The 22,095-nt window shown below is 39.2% G+C and overlaps 2 protein-coding genes across 2 annotated transcripts in view; both read right to left on the minus strand.

Annotated features, from left to right (window-relative positions):
- The window catches only part of LOC136858839 (multiple epidermal growth factor-like domains protein 10), a 272,735-nt gene that overhangs the window by 139,541 nt on the left and 111,099 nt on the right, over window positions 1-22,095 (minus strand). The window lies entirely within an intron of this gene.
- On the minus strand, window positions 1,147-20,914 carry LOC136858319 (uncharacterized). The gene is made up of 3 exons (XM_067137765.2): window positions 20,757-20,914; window positions 8,659-8,829; window positions 1,147-2,084 (listed from the first exon to the last, which is right to left on the minus strand). The coding sequence occupies exons 1-3, from the start codon at window positions 20,842-20,844 to the stop codon at window positions 1,924-1,926; spliced, it is 420 nt and encodes a 139-aa protein (XP_066993866.2). The 5' UTR covers window positions 20,845-20,914; the 3' UTR covers window positions 1,147-1,923.

Here is a 22,095-nt window from a genome sequence, read left to right on the forward strand (position 1 = left end):
GAAAACGTAGAAGCAGATGCACCTCCTACTGTTGAAGAAATTGAAAAGGCAATCAAGACTGACAAAAAACAAGAAAACAATACAGCTAGTTGAGAATACTCCATTACAGCTGAACTTATAAAATTCCTCAAGCAAAAATCACAGATGATCAAATAATATTTGAAGAAATTTGGAAAACTGAGAGGATCCTGGTATAATGGAAAGTGATTCTTGTAATCCTTTGCGTAAGAAAGGTAATAGGCGAGATGTCAACAACTGTAGATATATGTCTCTTTTGCCAGTGGCTTCTAAGATATTTCAACAATATTAATGAACAAAATAGAACCAACTCTTGACAGTCATTTTGGTGAATATCATATCTTGTTCAGAGCAATCTTTTCAAACTGAAGTCCATAATCCATCGCGTGTTAATGAATTCCGGAGACATAGTAGTAACATTTATAGATTTTAAAAAGGGTTTTGACTCTGCTAATAGGGAACTAGATGAAATAGATGAAATAATCCGAGAATTCGGAGTTAAAACCAAACTGGCAAAACCTAATCTACGAAACCCCCACAATCATCATATCAAAAGTAAAATTTATGAGTGAAATATCCAAACCATTCGGAATAAATAAAGGTGAACGGCAAGGTGATGGTTTATCTCTCTGCACTGTTCTTCAACTGCGTCCTGGAGAAAATAGTAAGAATTTGGAATGAAAATCTCAAAGAACACTATCTATCACATATAACACCGGCAAGAAAGAACAGAGGTGTTGAAATAAACTGTCTAATATTTGCAGATGATTTCGCCATACTTCCAGAAAACCTGACGAACGCAGCAATACTACTCAATCTCTTGGACGAGATAGCCAACAGAACAGGTTTAAGGATTTCTAAGAAGAAAATCAAATTTATGACAAATATAAAAATATTCTCCAGAATCTCTAATAACAGAAATTGGTAGAATGAGGAAGGAAAATAAATTCCAATGATTGGGAGAAAAAAATTCAAGAATTCCGCTGTAGAAGAAAGGACACCCAAGATGGGAAGAGCATACGGTATAACTAAGAATACCTACAACAAAAAGTGTTTATCAAACAACTTCAAAATACGACACCACGGTACAGTAGACAAAACGGCATGCCTATATGCGAGTGAATACCTAGTATTGAATTACAAGCTGAATACATTAGAAGTCCTACTGGATAGAATAATTATGTGGATAATACTCAGTCCGCTAAAAACTGGAACTCTGGAAATCAAGAAGTAATGATGAAATATATCGAAACATAAGAAAACATAATAGAAAGAATACGGAAGAGGTGATTGATATTTTATGGACATTTAATCAGTATGGATGACAACAGGTTAATCAAACAGGCGGTGACATATCTTTGGAACAAGAAGTCAACAACAACCTGGATTCATGAAGTCAAGAAAGATTTGGAAGAAACAATATAGGAGAAGAAGCAACAGAGGTAGATTTTTAGAAATAAAGTGTTAAAAATGAAAGGATTCCAAGGTCGGAATGGAAAGAAGACAGGCTCAGAATGGTCCCAGGAGAGGAAAAATAGACATAGTGAAAAGATGAATGAGTATTGGAGTAAGAAGAAGGAAGAACAAAGGATGAAGCATTTAAATTGGCATCTGATCCCTAGAAGACCGTAACGGAGAAAGAAAGAAAATAATAATAATAATAATAATAATAATAATAATAATAATAATAATAATAATAATAATAATAATAATCTTAGGTTGAGTATTTTGTTCGATATACCGTTTATAAAAGCGTGGAGCTGTATACTGTTTGAGGTACGGTACATAGTTTTGTATTTTATGGAATTTGATAGCTCGTGCTGCCTTCATCGCTACCAATACGTAGTCGACAGTGGTTACGAGATACAGTCTTGTGGTTTTCTCTGAGGCTCGATGTCGGTTGATTTATGTCATCGTCTTCTGTTCACAGTTGTTCGAGGACAGCGCAGGCAAGGGCTCCAAACAGGCGGCGTCGCACGGATCATCGTCACCAGAGTCGTTATCTATCAGTTGCTGGTCGTGTTCCGAGTCTTCAATGAACGCAGGATTGATGATACTCACAGTTTCTGGAAACAAAGGGCACAAAACAATAAGATTACTCTCTTGACTTGGGTCACACTCAACATAGCTGTTTGTCTCAGAAAGTTGGCCGTGGATCGAGTCCTGGTCAAGGCAACTGACATGGGGAATGTGTAACGTAACGGACACAGATTTTGTCGAGTTTCAGCAAGGTTTATTTACATGGGTAAGACATCAATACCTATTTGGAAATTTGCTTTAAAGGAATTTTCGAGATTTTAGCGTTTACATTTTCAGACACAAGCCTTCATATAAGCTAGCTTTCAGGGAAGGGTTCTTGCAATATAGTGGTTTAAGGCGCTGACTTAGCAATAAAAGGTGCTAGAAAGAGACTCGCAGCTCACACTGGGAGGCTGGCACCCTGACCACTAAGCTACGAGCATTCTTCTCTGAATGCTGTTTATACGACGGCTTATAACCAGTGTTACCGGGCGAGTTGGCCGTGCGCGTAGAGGCGCGCGGCTGTGAGCTTGCATCCGGGAGATAGTAGGTTCGAATCCCACTATCGGCAGCCCTGAAAATGGTTTTCCGTGGTTTCCCATTTTCACACCAGGCAAATGCTGGGGCTGTACCTTAATTAAGGCCACGGCCGCTTCCTTCCAACTCCTAGGCCTTTCCTATCCCATCGTCGCCATAAGACCTATCTGTGTCGGTGCGACGTAAAGCCCCTAGCAAAAAAAAAAAAAAATAACCAGTGTTTGAAAATTGGAAGGCTAAAACCTCAAAAATCAAAACCAGTTCCAGAGAATTTCGAATGTTATTGATTCTGCATCTATTTAGATTTAACCTCGGGAAAACTCTGTCTACCATAAGAAGAGAAATTCACTTTCCAGTGGTAGGAACCTCAAATAAAACCAAGGTTCCATGGCTTACGACTCAACAGTCCGCAAAGCTATGTTGAAATAGCTGCACGGGTTGACATCAGCGTATGACTTGTTCATGGAAGAGTGCTGATTTATGTTTCGAGGGACAACACAGCAGGGTCATTCCACATCCGGTGTTTTGTGACGCTTCACTAGAATCTGAACCACGATCATTCGCAGATAAATTACAGTGAGTTTTTAACTTTATCTGCACAGCTTGTATGGTGAAATATGAGGTACATCATCGAAGTTAATAAGTCATTAAAACTATTATTAGTGGTGGAACTGCGTTACTCATGTCCATGTCAGTCTTTACGTCATACGATTCTCCTAAGTGGTGCTAAATGAGCAACAACTGGTGGCCTAAAACAGCAGTAACTGCTTGTGCATTGGATGACTGCTTATAAGTTTTAATAAATTAATAACATTTCCCATTATTTTGAAGTATGAAGATAATCAGAATAAACTTGTCTGAGATTTGATTTGCCTGCTCGTCCGTTATTGTTGTATGCAACACGTCTCCTCTCAAAAAAATTGTCGGTCCCTTATCCAGTGGCCTCGAAGAAATCGTTGCTACTGTAGTAGGGAGAATCATATAAACAACAACAAACAAACAATACTTCAACACTTTTTAAACTAATTCACATTGCCACTGGGGTGTTAGATTCACTGTATGAATACGTCCACGTTTGAACAACAAACTACAGCCATTACGAATGGACGAACAAAACTCTTCACATTTAGCTAGTCACTATTGCCAACGCCATGATTATAACGCGCTATATTTTAATGCTTTCGATTTTTTAATTTATAAACAAGTATTTCGAGTTTTTAACATGTTTGTACCTTTTTGAATTAGCGAATCGAATGTCGCATCATCATAAGTGATGTACTCTTCTCTTACGTTCCCGTAAGCAGTGGAATTATGTTTGAAGATAAAATTACTTGCCAGTCAGAGTATGGAGAAACAGACACATCCAAACCCGTTCCTTTAAGAACCCTTAAGTTTGCAGTATTGGATTATAGGTAAAACAAACGAAAACTTAAATTCCGATGCCATCTAACAGAGCAAAATATAAATACCTAACCAGAGCTCAAGAATCTTGCAACTGATGTCATCATACTTCCGAAAACTCACATTGCAGATGTCCTAAGTTTGGACAGCAAAGAGAAAATCGAAGAATTCTGGTCAGCAGATGCTCATACCAACGAAAATATGGGATAACAATGAACATCTGTCACTACCAAGTTATAATTACAAATAGTGACAATTATACCTTCACTGTACAATCTGACCAAAGTCGTTCCTTTACCAAACCTCTTCGTGTCGACTAGCCAATTCTATCATTGCCACTCCTACATCATTAAAACGATTTTAACAGACATCTATATCTTTTGGGATGAAGAGAGGACGCTCAAAATGGAGAATCAGGGACTGAAGAGGAACTGAAAACCAGAATCTCAAACTGAACTTTAAGGAAATAGACTGAACAAAATTTTCCCAGCTAACTGATTCAAATCCTATAAACTGTGTTGCAAAATGACGTAGACCTACACTTATAGTTCAGTTATTATGAGTTTCGACTTGACGTTTGAGCGCTGCCTTTTGGCGGAGGTGAATTAATTAACAGCAATCATAGGCAGCCGATCGCTCGGATAGAGCGCGTTGGACTCCATTTCCCGTTAGCAGTGTTGTTGACCTATTGTTTACCGTACTGTAACGACGTGCTATCAGCTGTGTGTTGTATTGTGCTCAGGTCTTCGTGTGTCTTTGTGCTAGATTGTTGTTCGTTTATATTTCGTAGTGTAGAGTTTATAAATGAATTGTTTAGTATTTTTAATAGTATAGCGCGTTATACTGTAGTGAATAGTGTGTAACAGGTGATCTAGTTTATATAGTAGCTTAGTTTAATATTTCTTTCGGTAGTTATATAGTAGGTTAGTTTAGGCCCGTGTGTGAATTTGATATTATGTCATGTTGACGCCTACGTCTAAGGCTGAAGCTCCCAAGAGAAGAAAGACCTTCGGACGCGGTACTCCACTAAGGAGTCAGGCCCGGGAAAATGTTTGTAATGTTAGGGAGTCATTCTTGACAAAGCACCAACAATGGCGGCTAGAAAGAATGAGTTGATTAAGTGGTTGAAGGAGCACAATATTTCGGTTCGCGATGACATGGGGAAGGGGATCTTATGCATCTCTTGAAACAAAATAAAGCCCCAGTACCCAGTTTATCTGGTGGATGAAATAGCCAGAAGGATCGGGCATAAAGTGGTTCACCTTCCACTATACCATTTCCATTTTAACGCCATAGACCTGATTTGGGTCCATGTGAAGGATTATGTAGCTGAGAATAACCGACTCTTCACAGTTTCGGAAGTTGAAAGACTTATTTTCGAAGCCGTAGGCCGTATAAGTGCGGAGGACTGGAGCAACGTCGTGAAACACACGAAATCCGAGAAGATTAAAGTTTGGGAGAAAAAAAGCCTCACAGACGATTATGTTGAAGACTTTATTATCTCGTTAGGGTCAAGCGAGAGTGAAACCTCAACAGACGATGACAATGCCGATAGTGACTCAGAAATGAGTGGTATATTCGCTTTGTAGGATTATTTCCTCCGTTACGGGAATCTGAATCTAACAGCAACGCGAGATCTTCTTCATGGTTAGTAGAAATTTAATTTAATTTTCTCACGTTTTTTCTGTTCGAGCATTGACATACTTTTATCTTGTAGCCTTATCCTAAATGTGTTGTGTATTATTGTTCGTCTTGTGTGAATCATTATGTTGCTACAAAGAATAACTGATTATGGACTTTTATTCCAGTATTTACATTTCTGTTCGTGTTGTGTATCGTCAATCAGCTGTTTGTATTCGTAGCAGTTTGGCACCACCGTCTGACTTCCGGCTGACTGTCAAGTCGAAACTCATAAAATCGGAACTATAAATAATATATGTACACGTGGCTAGAATAAAGACAACGGAGATGCAGACACTGCAACTAGCACGCTCCAGTCTCTGGACGAAAACAGGATGAGAAATGGCAAGAATCTATGGAATCGCTTCGTTATATCCGATCAAGCAAGACAATTCTACATTTCAGAAAGACCAGAAACAACATTCGACCTCCATGATTTGACTAAACTTATGTCCCTATTTACGAAGGTATTATCGAAAAGGGTCGCAAGGGACGAGACAAATTTCAAATATAAGAGTTCTGTATCACATTTAGTCGAGTTCTACTCCAAACAGAGTAGATTGCAGAATTTAGGAAGAATTTAAAATCAAAAAAGTTGCGAAGATCAATATTAATCTATTCCGAGTTTCCATTACACTGTGGACCTGTTACATTGACATGACTTACCAGCATTTTTACTCATATTTTGCAGACTATAACCCACCTCACTCTACAAGGGGACAAACGTAATATCAATTCCAAAGTCCAATAGAGACCCATCGCAGGTTAAAAGTTACCGGTCCAGCACTCACCAAAGTGTTACGCTGAAATTTCCAGAAATTAATTTACAACAGTATTTCTGAAACTAAAAACAAACATGTTCCACCTGGAGTAAAGGCTTTAGTACAGAGAGAATATGTGATGATCAGGTCTTCACATCAGAAAACTTGAAAACGGTTTGGAAAGCAGCTTATAAATACGGCTTACGGCTTACCTCATCTTACCTCACAGTTTCCCACAACCAGCACAATGACAGAGAATATTTCTCAAGGTCTTCAATGTAATTTCTTGCCGAATTGTCGAATTAGTTGGTAACACACAGAACAAAGGATACTTTCAGATTTTCTCCAAGATATCCAAAATAACGGATTAACACAAAGGCTTATGTAAACCTCTCTTCTTTATTAATGACTAGCAATTACCCGCGGCTTCGCTCGCGTGGATTTCGTAATTTGATCAAAGTAATCGTTCCTCGGCATTTTACTAAGACATTATCTGAAAATTCCCAAAGTATACAAACTCACCCAAAAATTCAGTTTCATTTACCCCAGAAATTCTTTGTAAACCATATTTGTGGTATGACCTTTTGGGGCTAAGACGACCATGCCACATAGAATTGTACATGTGAAAATCAGTCTTCTCTCAAGTCGAAATAGTAAATACATGTTTCTTTATTTTTAAAGGAGATTCCAAATACCTATTCACACATCTGTAACATCTTCAGTTTTTGAGATATACATAAGTACCTCCATAAAAATATTCTAACCGTTCACCACCCTCACCCCCATCTAAGAGTATTTTCCGAAAACAAAAATACATGTTCCTTTATTTTTAAAGGAGATTCGAAATACCAATTTTTACGTCTGTAACATCTTCAAAAAGGTACAGCTTCCTGTATTTTTAAAGAACTTTCCAACTACCAAGATTCTTGTCTCTAACATGTTAAGTTCTTGACATATAATCTAGATATACCGGTACTCATTTTAAAAATTCACCCGCTTTTCCAATTCTTTTCAGCCCCTTAACTGGATTTTCCGAAAAAGAAATACGTGTTTCATTATTTTTAAAGGAGATTCCAAATACCAAGTTTTCATGCCTGTACGTCTGTAACACTTTCCGTTTTTGAGATAAATATATATTCATAAGAATAATTCAGCTTCTCCTTCTTCACTTCTTTCCACCCCTCTCCTGCCTTAAGTGGACTTTACGAAAACAAAAAAAAATGCGCGTTTCTTTATTTTTAAAGGAGATTCCAAATACCAGTTTTCACGTTTGTAACATCTTTAGATTTTTGGTATATACACATCCATTATCATACAATAATTCATCTATTTTTTTTAATTCTTTCACCCCCTGCCCCCCGTTAAGCATTGTTTCCAAAAAAGAATACGTGTTCCCTTATTTTAATGAAGATTACAAATCCAGTTTTCACGTCTGCAACACGTTAAGTTTTTGAGATATACTGTAGATATGCTAATGTGAAAAATTCACCTCCTTTTTCAGGTCCCCTTAATTGGCTTTTCCGAAAAAAATATTTATATTTCTTTACATTTACAGTAAAGTCCAAATACCAGTTTTCAAATCTGTAATATGTTACGTGTCTGAGATAATTTGCAGATATATTCTTTTTAAAAATTCACCCCGTTTTCACTCCTGTTCATCCCTATTCATCGGATTAGCCAAAAAGACAAAAATACGTGTTTCTTTATTTTCAAAGGAGATTCCGGATTTCAATTTTCATGTCTGTAATATCTTCAGTTTTTAGATATGTCTTCTCATAATAGGTGTTCAACCCCTTTTCCCCATTTTTCTACCCCCCCCCTAATGGGATTTTTCCGAAAACAAAAAAATATGTGTTTCTTTATTTTTAAAGGAGATTCTAAATACCAATTTTTACGTCTGTAAACTTTTAAGCTTTTGAGATATAGATATACTCATTTTTAAACAGCCCCATTTTCACCCCTTAGCGACGGAATATCCAAAAATCCTCCCTTAGCGAGCACCTACATATTAATATGAATGTATCCCCAAAATTTCATTTCTTTATGTCAAGTAGTTTTGGCTCGGCGATGATTAATCAATCAGTCAGTTGGTCAGTCAGTCAGTCAGTCAGTAAGGACAAGTTATTTTATAATATATATATATTTAGATTGAATTTCTGCGGGATATAATGCGAATAATCAAATTTGTCAGTTCAGTGAAAATGAAACAAGAATTATTATTTCCGTTAGGAAGGTTACATACCTTGTTGTGTTGAATATGATTTCCGGTGCCTTCTATAGTACACAACCAGAACCCCTACTGCAGACATGACAGTAACGACAATCACCACCACCACCCACCAGGGTATGGCCTTGCTGGGCTGGGGATGTGTTCTAGGTACGGGGATGTCTGCTCGGTCGCACCACACTGACTCTGCAAAAATCACAGATATTATTTATTTATTTATTTCTTGCTGCTGCATGTGCTGAGGAAGTCTCTAAGGTATCTGTACTGGAGTGGGAACCAGTAATGTGAAGGAGTCAGTCCTATGGAATGAAGCTAGCGTACCTGCCTCTTAGGTAGATGCCCCGAGTTCGATTCCCAGCGTGTTCAAGAAATTTACTCATGTAAAGGCTGAAGTGGGGTTCACTCGGAGAAACCGAGGAGCTGTCTGATATGAATTCCAGAGGAACGGATCATTAAAGTCGAGGATCTCGTTACGCTGATCATGTCGAATTACAATATCTCTAGGACATCTGGATGGGTAACAGTCGTATTGGTGGTTCAGAGGACCTTAATGGGTTCTACGTGTCACGTTTCTTTCATCTTCTTAAGAATTACTAACAGTTTCCCGCTGGCTCCGCCCGCAATGTACAAAGTATGGTGTTGTTCGTTACTATCCTCACGGATGTATTTGCAAAGTGTCGAGTTAATGAAATAAAGCACATGATCTGCTGTGGTAATAGAATGTAATATTATGTCAACAAAGCACTTGAAAATACATCACACAAAGAAATTGAATTAAACGTTCCTTGGAACAACACTACGCGCCGAACTCTTAAAAAGTCCTTCAAAGATCTTCGTCATGGAGACAAATGTACTCATAACTTTTCTCAGAATGTTCCGAAAGAAGATATCGTACACTAATAACATGCCTTCTTTCTTTCTCGTTGACCCGCTCGGAGTCGGCTACTGTGGTTTTGGCGACCGGTGAGGAACCTTGTAAATCTCGTACATCATTCTAAAACCTAGTATTATACATAGAGAGTTGGCACATCGAAAGCATCGTGAACGAGCACGGTTCAGTGAGATACAAGATACACACGGCCCCTTATCGGCTCACTGGACACTGGCGGAGAGCCGAGCTTCCGCTGCAGCGAGACATACAGTGAGCCATGGCACACCGAAAGAATCGTGAACGAACACGGCTCAGTGAGACACAAGATGCACACGGCTCCTTATCGGCTCACTGGACACTGGCGGAGAGCCGAGCTTCCGCTGCAGCGAGACATACAGTGAGCCATGCTACACTGAAAGAATGGTATGCTATAATGGACTCTCGAGCTCAGCTCATTTGAAAATAATACCCATTTGCATTCACTGTCCTCTTCTTACAGGGAGGTTTAAATAATAGATGGATTTATTTGCAGTGTCAAAAAGGTAGTCAAAACATAATTCTGAAGTAGCTAGTAAGTAGGTAGGCTATTAGGTTATACTATTTATTCGTTTAATGAATGAATAACATAGTTGACATTTGACAATTAAACTCGACTCTAGCCTGCCCTATGACTATCAGTCATGCTCATGACCACTCAAAAGTACCTGTTTTATATTGGGAAGAACGGCTCAGTATTCTCTCAGTTCATATGTCACATCGTTGCACAAGACTTCAATCATATGTGGACAGACGCAATAGGACTGTACCTTAATTAAGGCCATGGCTGCTACCTTCCTAATCCTAACCTTTCCCACGCTGCGTCGCCGGAAACCTTCGATGTATTAGAGTGACTAGCATTTTTTCCTAAGAAAGTAGTTCATAGTATGAAGACCAGATGGCAGCTGCGAGCACTGAATGTTATTCCTGCTGTCTTACAGTACACAGATGCAGTAGGAGAGGTAACTAATGTGCCATGAATCGGATCACTGTATCGATTCAGTAACGTGAACGGAATCAAATGAATCGATTCAGTAAAATGAATCGAATGTCCCATCACTACAGTCGTGCGTTGTGATAACCAACGAACATGTGTTTGAACCAGACTACATGAAACTGCTGTGTAAAGTGACTGTGATGCGCGGGAAGCGAAGTAAAAGTGAAAGTCGAAACATGTTAATCAAGATTATGGAGGATCGTCATTCCAGGTAAAGACTGCCAGCCGAAGATCCACTGTGAGGACAAGAATTGTTTGTAAATATCTAGTAATTTGTGAAGTGCTGTAATTCTTTGTTGAGTTTAATTATGTGTGTGTGTGAGTGCACTGACTGTGCCATCCTTCATTAAAATTAGTTCAATAAAACAGACACTGTCTTTTCGTAAAAATATTAAGGTTTCGTAAACCACATCGATTACTCTCAGGAATAGTAATGAAGCAGAAGTAGAATAATTAAATATTCTCCGTGTTGATTAAATGAATATAGTCTTTGGTTCTATTCTTATCATTGCCTGTTCAGTAGATCAGCTTCAGTTGCTCATTGCATTTTAGTGTGACTTATTACAGTTTAATTTTGCCATTTTAATTTTGCCTGATCAGTTGCGCATTTAATTTTAGTTTGCCTTATTTCATTTAATTTTGCCATTCTAATTTTATCATTTTAATTTTGTCTTTTTGTCATTTGTTTATCTAATTGCTGTACTAACATGGCTATCGGTTCTCCGAGTGGGAGTTGTCCGTAAGCCATTTGTCAGCAGGTGCCGAGTAATTTATGAGAATTTATTGTGTGTGTTTGTATGTATAAAAGCTTGTTTAGGTTAGGCATTATTATTTATCTCCATTAACGTATCAATAATGGCAGTAAATACTGTAGATCTGGAGGAAAATAAATAAAGATAAATCAATATAGTCTTTGGTTAGATATTTTGTCTTGAGTACGTCTTATAAATCGGGATGCTTTGTTGAAATGTTGACCAAGATCAAAATAAGGAAGATTTTAGCACGTAAAATATACACCTCAAACAGTGCAGTTGAGTTCCGTATACACATACTGAACCCATTATCCTTAGTCACTGAAACCCGCGCACAACAATTATAGCCTTTGTTTAGGATTTGCGAGTGTCATTTTTCGGTGATTTCATGATAAAGGTAGACTCGTTTATTGTTAATGGGAAAAAGCTGAAATTCCAAGAATAAGGTGGAACTTAAAGACAGGAGCTGTACTGCACATTTTTCCAAACTTGTCCTATTTATGCAAGTCCCTCAAAATTCGAAAATGTCCATTGAAAGGAGACTTATTCGAGAGACGTGTTGGCAATGACAATATTAACAGCATGTATGAAATAGGCGTGATATAAGGTAATTAACCAAATTTACCCTCTGCATCTAAAATACTTAATAGAGACGGTAATGTGAAAATAAAAGCACCTGATATTAGTTTGCCGTGTACATCTATAGTAGCTGGCAGTGACTTCTATGATTTTAGAAATATTGTAAATTTGAGAAGACAAGTTAAAAACCTTAGTAGGAATTTAATTAGAACCAAAACAAAATTAGCAGCATATAATGCTAAAAGCAAATTGAAAATAAAATCAATGTATCAGGTGAAGCTGAAGATATGCTTGAGTCCCTTAGCAAGAAACAAAGGAAACTGTGGACACAATGCTCAAGAAATGTAACACCAGTCCCAAAAGTATGTGCTATTATTATAGGGATTCCTAACAGGCCTAAATTAAAGAAAATTAGTAATCAAGGACTGGGAAAATGGAACAGCTCTTCCTTACGAACACCACAAACCGTTTAGTGTTTCACTTAGAAGACTACATAGTAGGAGAAAGTGACAAATATGTTGACTGCTGAGATTGTGCTCGCACCGTTCGTAGTAAACAGCCATCTGAGCCTCCTTTGGCAACATTTACCTCATTAAATATAATGGCACGAAGTAAGTCATCCGATACTTGACATATCCTTCTGCACGTGTGTTCAGGTTGCTATTGCATGTAGAAAAGGTCATCTCAGGAAAATTGCGATCAGAACAAAATTTATGGGGGAATATATTTTTCGCATGTTTGGACAGCATATACTCTATTGTTGTCGGACCCACAGTCTTTAGAGGCAGTGATCACAGATATGCCCTTGTGGGAAAATCAGTGATTCTTTACATTATGCGCCGCTTCTTCTTCCGTTATGAAGGAAATAATGTAAGAGTTGCTGTCTTCCAAAGCAGCGAAATCGTCCCGGAAGTTCTTCAAAGTTTCGGATAACTAACGCCTTCGTGGGTGAGTTAAAACGTTTTGTACATATCTCACATAATGTCAAATGCATAATAGCTTCAACTATATTTTAATACTTTGTAAGTCATCGTTTTGCCTGCTGCCATTTCTTGATGGATACAGTACTTTTGTATCCATCCCTTGGCACAGGCGAGAGTAAAGTGTAGCTTCCACGGAAGTCCCAGTCTCATCCATGGCTGTGACAATATGGAAGCTGCTGGGGTATGGGTGGTGCTGAGTAATGACATTCAGAGCACGACTACTAGTGCATCTGAGTGTTATGAAAGGTGTTGCTCATAGGGTCAGTCGTGCTGCAATAGTACTTTCTGACCCAGTGAGGAAAGCAATGGCAAACTACCTCACTCCTCGTCTTGCCTAGTACGCCTCATTTTGGTGCTGCCATTGGTTTTTGCGGTTTCCTTATAACCGCATAACCTTTGGTGGTGCTATTTGAGGATCCAACCAGCCTCTGGGCTGATGACCTAACAGACAGACAAGTCATCTTAGGCTTACCGATGTTCAAATCGTTTCGGAGGATAACATTAAGCCACTAAATTAGTGTGTTAACCAGCTTTTGTCTGTTCAAATATTCCTGGAATATACACACATGGCACATGGAAGGAAATCATTCAAAGGTAATTCTGTCAAATGGAAGTCTTACAGTTCTCCCTTCATGTACGTTTTGTGTACTGCCGCACCCGCTTATTGTATAACGCGAGCGACGCGGTGCAGCCATAGCTAAACTAGCGCAGTCTGCCGCCACTACCCATTAAGTAAGAGAGAGCACCCACTTCGGACATACTTTGTTACCTAGTCGAGTTTTCGTTTCATGGTTTAGATCGTCACGAAGTGATTAACTGTATCACAGATAGTTTGCATCCCACTGTAATAATAACCATCAGTACCGTAGGTAATTTTAACTTCCCGAGTAATTAGTTGTAATGCAGGCCCCTTGCATCTTGAATAGTGATTGTGTCGTAATACCAGTGGTGTAGCCATTCGTATTTAGATTTGATTTAAACTATCGAACATAAATATGATATGACTACGCAGATATTTCTCTTGATTTATAATTATTGTAAGTTATTATTACCGAGCTCGATAGCTGCAGTCGCTTAAGTGCGGCCAGTGTCCAGTATTCGGGAGATAGTAGGTTCGAACCCCACTGTCGGCAGCCCTGAAAATGGTTTTCCGTGGTTTCCCATTTTCACACCAGGCAAATGCTGGGGCTGTACCTTAATTAAGGCCAGGGCCGCTTCCTTCCCATTCCTAGCCCTCTCCTGTCCCATCGTCGTCATAAGACCTATCTGTGTCGGTGCGATGTAAAGCAAGTAGCAAAAGAAAAAGTTATTATTGAGATTTACTTACAAGAAGGATTGTTGGAATAGTAAGTGTGCTTTACGTCGTTAGTGGTTTGGTTTATGTCAAGGAAGGATGTTAATTGGGTCAGCGATAGGTCATAGTAGGTAAGATTAATCGATACAGCTGGGATACTCGTTCCGATCTAGTGTTGTGTGACCTGGCTAGATGTAGCTTTCACCACCACATGAAGCGCCGGATAACAGTGAATGGCTTTGGCCAGTAGTTTATGGTTATTTGGACGATCGTCGTATTTCGTTTGTTCTGTGTTCACAGGTCATAGGTTGTCCTGTTTGTTCTGTGCTTAATGTTTATTGTTAGGCCAGTAAGTTTGACATGCGTTGCATGTAAGCATTGGGAAGCTTTCTTTCTGATTATATTAGACATGTTTGCGAAATTAATAACTGGTTCGATAGAAGGCAGTTCGGTTTTAGGAAAGCTTATTCCACTGAAGCTTAACTTGTAGGATTCCAGCAAGATATAGCAGATGTTTTGGATTCAGGAGGTCAAAGGGACTGTATCGCGATTGACCTGTCTAAAGCATTTGATAGGGTGGATCATGGGAGGGATTCCAGGGTTCAGTTTCCGGCCATGTAATTGTGTCACTCATATGCTGACTGTCCAGCTGTAACCGAAAGAACACAATATTTCAATATTAAATTAAAAATATTCGCATTTTCTGCACGCGGGTCAAATTTACCCGATTGGCCGTTTAAGGTACACCAAAACCCTGGAAGCCCGAGTATTAAAGCCTGCATTCTTGCCAAAGTGAGTCATTCAAGAAAAAAAGTTACTGCAGTCACTCAAAATCAAACTCATACACTAGAGGAAAGCTTGTTTATTTGGATTCAACAAAAAATATAAATATTACTTTATTTTAGTCTTGGTTCTGGTTTAACAAATACACATTTCTCCACTAAGGTACAAAGTAAATCAACTCCTATTTTTTACAGTTACAAAGAAAATTAGTGCATTGTTCTTACACGTGCATAAAGCAGGACAAAGTAAAATTCATACACCTTCAAGTAGTTCCTGAGCGATCTCCAATAACACAATGTTTTTAACAGTCAATACTTGGTAGGATACCCTTCAGCCCTTTTCACGCCTCTTAAAAGTTTAGTTATAGATTGTACCAAATTTTCGCAATAAGATTGATCTCTTTTCTTCCATTCTTCACATAAATCCATTTCCAGATCATCTGTGTTCGAAATCTGGTGTTTTCTTATCGCTACTTCCAAGTAATACCATATATTTTCTATCACATTTAAGTCTGGTGACTGTGGAGATGTCTCGAATACTTTTGGACAACTATACAGAAGCCACAATCGTCCTTTATGAGCTTTGTGCTTCACGTCGATATGTTGGTAATACTTAAATCGATCAAGTATTCCAAGCTTTTGAGCACTAGGTCGTAAATGTTCTTTCAGTATATTTAGATACACATGTTGATCCATGGTCCCATCAATAAAAGTCAACTCTCCTGGTCCACAAGCTGACATGTGCTCTCAGACAGTTACACTACCTCCACCATGTTTGACACTTGGACGTAGATTTCTAGGTTTCAACTCCTCATTTGGTTTCCTCCAGACATTAACCTTTCCATCTGATTCAAAGAGATTGTTTTTGCTTTGATCTGCACAAATAACGGTCTTCCATAAGTCAAAATCTTTTTCTATATACTACTTAACGAAGCTCAACCTTTTCTTCCTATTAATCTTGTCAAAAAATGTTTTCCGTAGCTATTCGTCCATGCCTGTTACTTTTCCTTACAATAAGTCGAATATTTTTTGGATGTGCTCTCTTGTTCGTATGATCCTCAGCCATCACAGCCAGTTTCGAAGCACTAATCGCTGGAGGTTTCTTCACTTGTCTTACTATCCAACGTTCCTCCCTGAGGTTGAAAAATTTTCTCCCACACTCTTTTTCTTTATTGTCAATGCTGCGTGTACTTTTATTTTTAGTGTACTTTTAAATCTATTTATAACGCACTGTACAGTTGCATGAATCCTGTTTGCAAATTTACTAATTTCTCGGAGGGATTTCCCTCTCTTATGGTGAAAAATCATCAGTTCACTTTTTTCTTTCGAAGGTTGTCCTCTTCGACGCCCCATGATAGCACCGGAACTTGTCTGTACTTTACAACTCTCCTCAACAAAGTGAATGTGGTGTCAAAACACAAACATACAGCATTTGTACTGCCCTCTTCTCTGCCCATGTAGGACTGTATGAGTTTCATTTTGACGTGCCCCAGGAACATATAGACAAAGAATCTGTTATATATTGCCAATTTAAGGAATACGCTAACTACCCTGTGGTGACTTAGGGTAATAATTGAAGACATAGGTACCTTTATTGTTCCCCACATAAAATGCGAAAATAAATTATTGTCCATATTTCTATTCATAAACACAGTGGTGTATGAATTTCACTTCGACTCACTGTAGACGCTGAAAGCACAGGACACAACTGGCATTGGCACAACTAACACAGAGGAGTCGACACCATGATTCGTTCCTCGGATCTCTGAACAGTTAAGCTTTCCAGTTCTGTTTCGGAGGATGGGTTAATACGTGCAGGAAAGAACGTGTGCAATCCTTAAATCAGCCTTTACGTTTCGAGTAAAGCGGATATTAGCAGAGAAGAGGTGTATGTTCTTTTGATAACAATACCGTTTTTTATAATGTTGGCGATAGAAAATAGAGGCCTGCATAAACTGGTTTAGACTCGGTTTGACTTCAACAGGTCAGTGGACCTATTGCGGCGGTTATACCCCGTCAAACTGACCTTGCCCCTGAACATACCATTACTTAAGAAACAACGTCGCGTAACTAACAGCCATATAGTCTAATGCAGCGTTTCAATATCGCATAACTTACATGAACAAATACAAAATAATGTTTTTCTCATACTTACAAATTAGTTGAAGTATTTAATTTTAATAGACCAATTTCTAAGACTTCTGAACCATTTTTAAACTTTTGTAATTTTTTTCCTTCTACTGTAAAATTAGAATTTTGTCCTTACATGGTACTGATTTTTAAGTGACGATATAGACTGTGTCCACAGGAATTTGCGATTCGTGACTCGTTACTCTGAAAGTGCGTCCACACTCGTATCAGATCACCGTATGCGTATCATGATCGGCCTTGTGAAAACGGAGTTCTGTATCAAGATTGTGTATCAAATATGATCCAATGATCGGATCGGGGATGTTCCCACCGAGAGTCGGTCTTTTGCCGTCGCATCAAAGGGAAGATACGTGATACAGATCCGGACAGTGTGGACGGAGCGTTTCCCCGATCAGCACTTCGCATCATCGCCTCGTGTTGTTGTGGATGCTTAGAGTCCTCGTCACTCTTCCCTTCGCCCCTAACCTATTCACCGTCCTTCCAACTTCGTTCAGTTTTGCATGAAACTTTAATTGGGGATCTTGCCATTTGAAGAAAAATGGATTTGGAGTGGTCCATGGAAAAAGTTCAACAGATGGTAAGTTATTATATCAACAAAGGACCGTTTTGTGGGACGCAAAGGATCCGCACCATTGTAATCGGTTAAAAAAGAATAAAGCATGGGAGGAAATCGCGAAAATACTTTTGAAACCCTATCGAACTGTGAAAAAAAAGTTTGTCTGATCGCGGCTCTTAGAAGAGCTGACAGCAGCTAACTGTAGGTGGAGAGTCGACACTCAACAGATGATACAAGACCGATGTGTGGAAAACTAACAGGTACGCATAGATGATACAGATCGGGCAACCTTGTCAAAGGACGGCTTCATCATGGTCGCGTATCAATTCTTGACAGAGATACGCTCATCTGATACAAGTGTGGACGCACCTTGAGGCGGTGTAACGCAACGCAACCTAACTTAAGCCCAACTTGTTTAGGCCAGTTGTACGAGAGTTGCATTGCATGTTCTTTATTCACTGACGCAACTCTCCTCTGACGGTCAAATAAAAAGTTTGTCTGTCTGCTACAGGAGTCTAGAGTCCTACTTTCATCCACAAATTCAGTGTCCGATGGGATCTGTCGTTATTACTCTAACCGCCTCCTTTAATAAATCTGCTTTCTTTCTGATATAAACGACTTTAGTAAAGTGAAAATTTCTGATGTGTTTCATTGGTATACAACAGTGATATGACGTATTAAATGTATTAACAAACTATGGACGGAAAGCGTAGTATCTATAACTTTTGTTGTGTTATATTTATCGACAGGACACCCAATAAAGTAGATATCTGAGATAAATTTTAAGCTTTCCCATAAACTACCATTTCACCGTTACACAAATATCAATCTTATTGAATTCTGAGTAATACACAGAAAAAAACGCGTATTTTATAAATATAGATACGCTATAGAGCCTCCGTGGCTCAGACGGCAGCGCGTTGACCTCTCACCGCTGGATACCGTGGTTCAAATGAAAGTCACTCCATGTGAGATTTGTGCTGGACAAAGCGGAGATGGGACAGGGTTTTCTCCGGGTACTCCGGTTTTCCCCGTCATCTTTCATTCCAGCAACACTCTCCATTCTCATTTCATCGCATCCATCATTAATAATCACTTTGGGAGTGGCGACCCCATCGTACTCACAGCGTATATCTGCTTCATTCATTAGATCCCTGACCCGGTCAATGACTGGAAAACAGGTTGCAGGTTTTCATTTTCAGATACGCTATACGATTAAACACCCAATAGCAGAAGGATATTAAACACTTGCACTTACAATGTAATGTACTAATCACTCGTATCAACTTCTTTGGCTACAGCTTCCCATTCCTTTTCCTGAGCGTTCTTCTTTGAGTATTCTGGCAAACAGTAGTTCAATAAAAAAGGGTGTTTTCCACTGCTTCTACGAGTTGTGTACACAATTCCTGATCACAGTCTGGCAGAATACAATTGAATGTACAAGTGGTGAATTAAGAAAAATAGCACGAGCGTCTGACTTGAGCCGAGGCACGCGACTGACAAGCCAGTCGTTCGTGAGTTGGTCGTTCGCGAGTTGACCGACGAGTGAGTTGCGGTCGCGCAGGTGGGCGATAACTGTGCAGTTAACAGGTGTCCGACTGTGAAACGACTCCCGTCCAACGCTCATGTGATTTTTTTTAGTTGGGTCGCAGTTGCGTTGCACCAGTGGACGAAGGACGCAAGAAAAATGTTGTAACCAGGGGATCTATTCTTCTTGTCCTCCTTCTGCTGCTTTTCACCCACACCTTAGTAGAGTCGCGGGTCCGAACTCTGTCACATATGTGGACTTGCCCCTGTTTTACGGCCAGGCCTTAACGCTAACCCTATACTTCTATTCACTATTGCGTGTTTTCTGTGGTGGCTCGTAGTATAATGTATTGTGTGTATAAGAAGAGGACAGTAATGAGACAACTACAAATATCCAGTCCCCGAGTCTATAAATCCCGGTCCGGACTAGGAATCGAACTCGGAGCCCTCTGAACCGAAGGGTTCGACACTGACCATTCAGTCAGACTAAACTTTCTTCAGCTTATCTCAAGCAATTCCGGAGTCGAAGTCAGTCGGGTTCAGTTTGATTTTAGCTCGGGTATAAAACCGGATGCCCTTCCTGATGTCATGCGACTTTTTAGGTTTCAGGTGAAAAGGTGAAAAGACCGGGATTAGAACCTGAGTCTTCCGGGTGGAAATCTAGCAGTTAAGGCATTGCGCTAATCGCACTCTAGGATTAAATTGTTGTAAATGATTTAAATAATGTCCGACTCGTTGGCTGAATGGTCAGCGCACTGGCCTTCGGTTCAGAGGGTCTCGGGTTCGATTACCGGCTTAGTCGGGGATTTTAACTTTCATTGGTTGATTCCAATGGCTCGGGGCTGGGTGTTTGTGCTGTCCCCAACATCCCTGCAACTCATACACCGCACATAACACTATTCTCCAACACAATAACACGCAGTTACCTACACATGGCAGATGCCGCCCACACTCATCGCAGGGTCTGCTTTACAAGGGATGCACCCGAAATTATTATTATTATTATTATTATTATTATTATTATTATTATTATTATTATTATTATTATTATTATTATTATTATTATTTAAACAATGTGGTTCTTGCATTCTCAATGTGTCAGAAAAAATCATGTAATTAATGGCTAAGCAAAGCAAAGTCAAAGTCATCTCCGTACATGCCATGAAGGGCCTTGGAAGGGTGGAAGGTAAAGGCTTCGGTTATCCGTAATCTCGGCAGATGGTGGGGTTGAGTGATTAGCTCTACGCCCGGTCGCCTTTGCCCCAGAAATTCAACTCTTACTCAATTTTTGGGTGTTTAATTAATGACTGGTGTACATTAATTGAAATAAAAATATTTTCTCACTCATAATAGAAATTAAAACAGAAAATCCTACCGTACCGTATTGTTAATGGCGGCGCGATTCTACGGCAGGCAAAGGAATTACCAAAAGTAACATATCTGACACAGACAGAACAGACTCGGCTGGATCTAGCACAATGCCGCTTGACTGAAAGGTGTGGTAGTTCGCCGACATATCCGGGCATCAAACTATTTAATTTAACCTATGTTCTCCTTACTTGGCCAAGCAGATGGTGGAACTCACCTGGTTTGCAGAAACAGGAAGAAGATGCCGTTGCACATGTGTAATTGTAGCAGGTGCAGCCGACCAAGCTGGGACACTCTTCGTCCATGGTACACAAGTCATGACATCTTGGTCCTTTCCAGCCTGCCTTGCACACACATTCCCCGGTAGCGTTGTCACACCTGTGTGGACCAGAAGTCAGATCTCACTGTGCTGTTGCCACCACGTCTCTTCATCTGACAGCAGCCTTTCACAACGAACAGGCATTAAATACACCAAATATAAAAGAATAACCTCGGTAATTCTTTTGGAATGGTCAATAATCCTGATGTGAGTGAAAATGTGAATGAACATTAAAAATAACCTTCCCATTAAGGAGCTGCTGTATTTTCAGCAGTGCAGAATTAATACATTTTTCATTCAGTTCTATATCTCCTTAGTGCACTACTGATGTTTAACAAAATGCGAGATACATTTATTCTTTTTTATAACAATCATTACATGAATAAGATTCTGATATTAGTTCTCTACTGCAAGAGATCTTATTTATTTATTTATTTATTTATTTATTTATTTATTTCAAGGCGTGAAAGAAACATCTTTCAGCTCCCACCCTTTCAATTCCTTCTGTTCATTGAGAAATATGGATATGATTATTATTATTATTATTTTTTTTTTTTTGCAAGTTGCTTTACGTCGCACTGACACAGATAGGTCTTATGGCGACGATGGGACAGGAAGGGGCTAGGAGTGGGAAGGAAGTGGGCGTGGCCTTAATTAAGGTATAGCCCCAGCATTTGTCTGGTGTGAAAATGGGAAACCACGGAAAACCATTTTCAGGGCTGCCGACAGTGGGGTTCGAACCTACTATCTCCCGAATACTGGACACTGGCCGCACTTAAGCGACTGCAGCTATCGAGCTCGATATATGGTTGTTTTAGAACATAGCCAGTTTATCTTAAGGTTTCAACTGAGAATGTGGATGTTTTAGAACATAGTGTATCTTAAGGTTTGAATAGTGTTTGTACATTGAGAATGTGGATGTTTTAGAATATGGCCAGTGTATCTTAAAGTTTGAATAGTGTTTGTACATTGAGAATGTGGATGTTTTAGAATATGGCCAGTGTATCTTAAGGTTTGAATAGTGTTTGTACATTGAGAATGTGGATGTTTTAGAATATGGTCAGTGCATCTTAAGGTTTGAATAGTGTTTGTACATTGAGAATGTGGATGTTTTAGAATATGGTCAGTGCATCTTAAGGTTTGAATAGTGTTTGTACATTGAGAATGTGGATGTTTTAGAATATGGTCAGTGTATCTTAAGGTTTGAATAGTGTTTGTACATTGAGAATGTGGATGT

This window comes from Anabrus simplex, chromosome 1 (assembly GCF_040414725.1).
Source record: "Anabrus simplex isolate iqAnaSimp1 chromosome 1, ASM4041472v1, whole genome shotgun sequence".
NCBI classification, from domain to species: domain Eukaryota; kingdom Metazoa; phylum Arthropoda; class Insecta; order Orthoptera; family Tettigoniidae; genus Anabrus; species Anabrus simplex.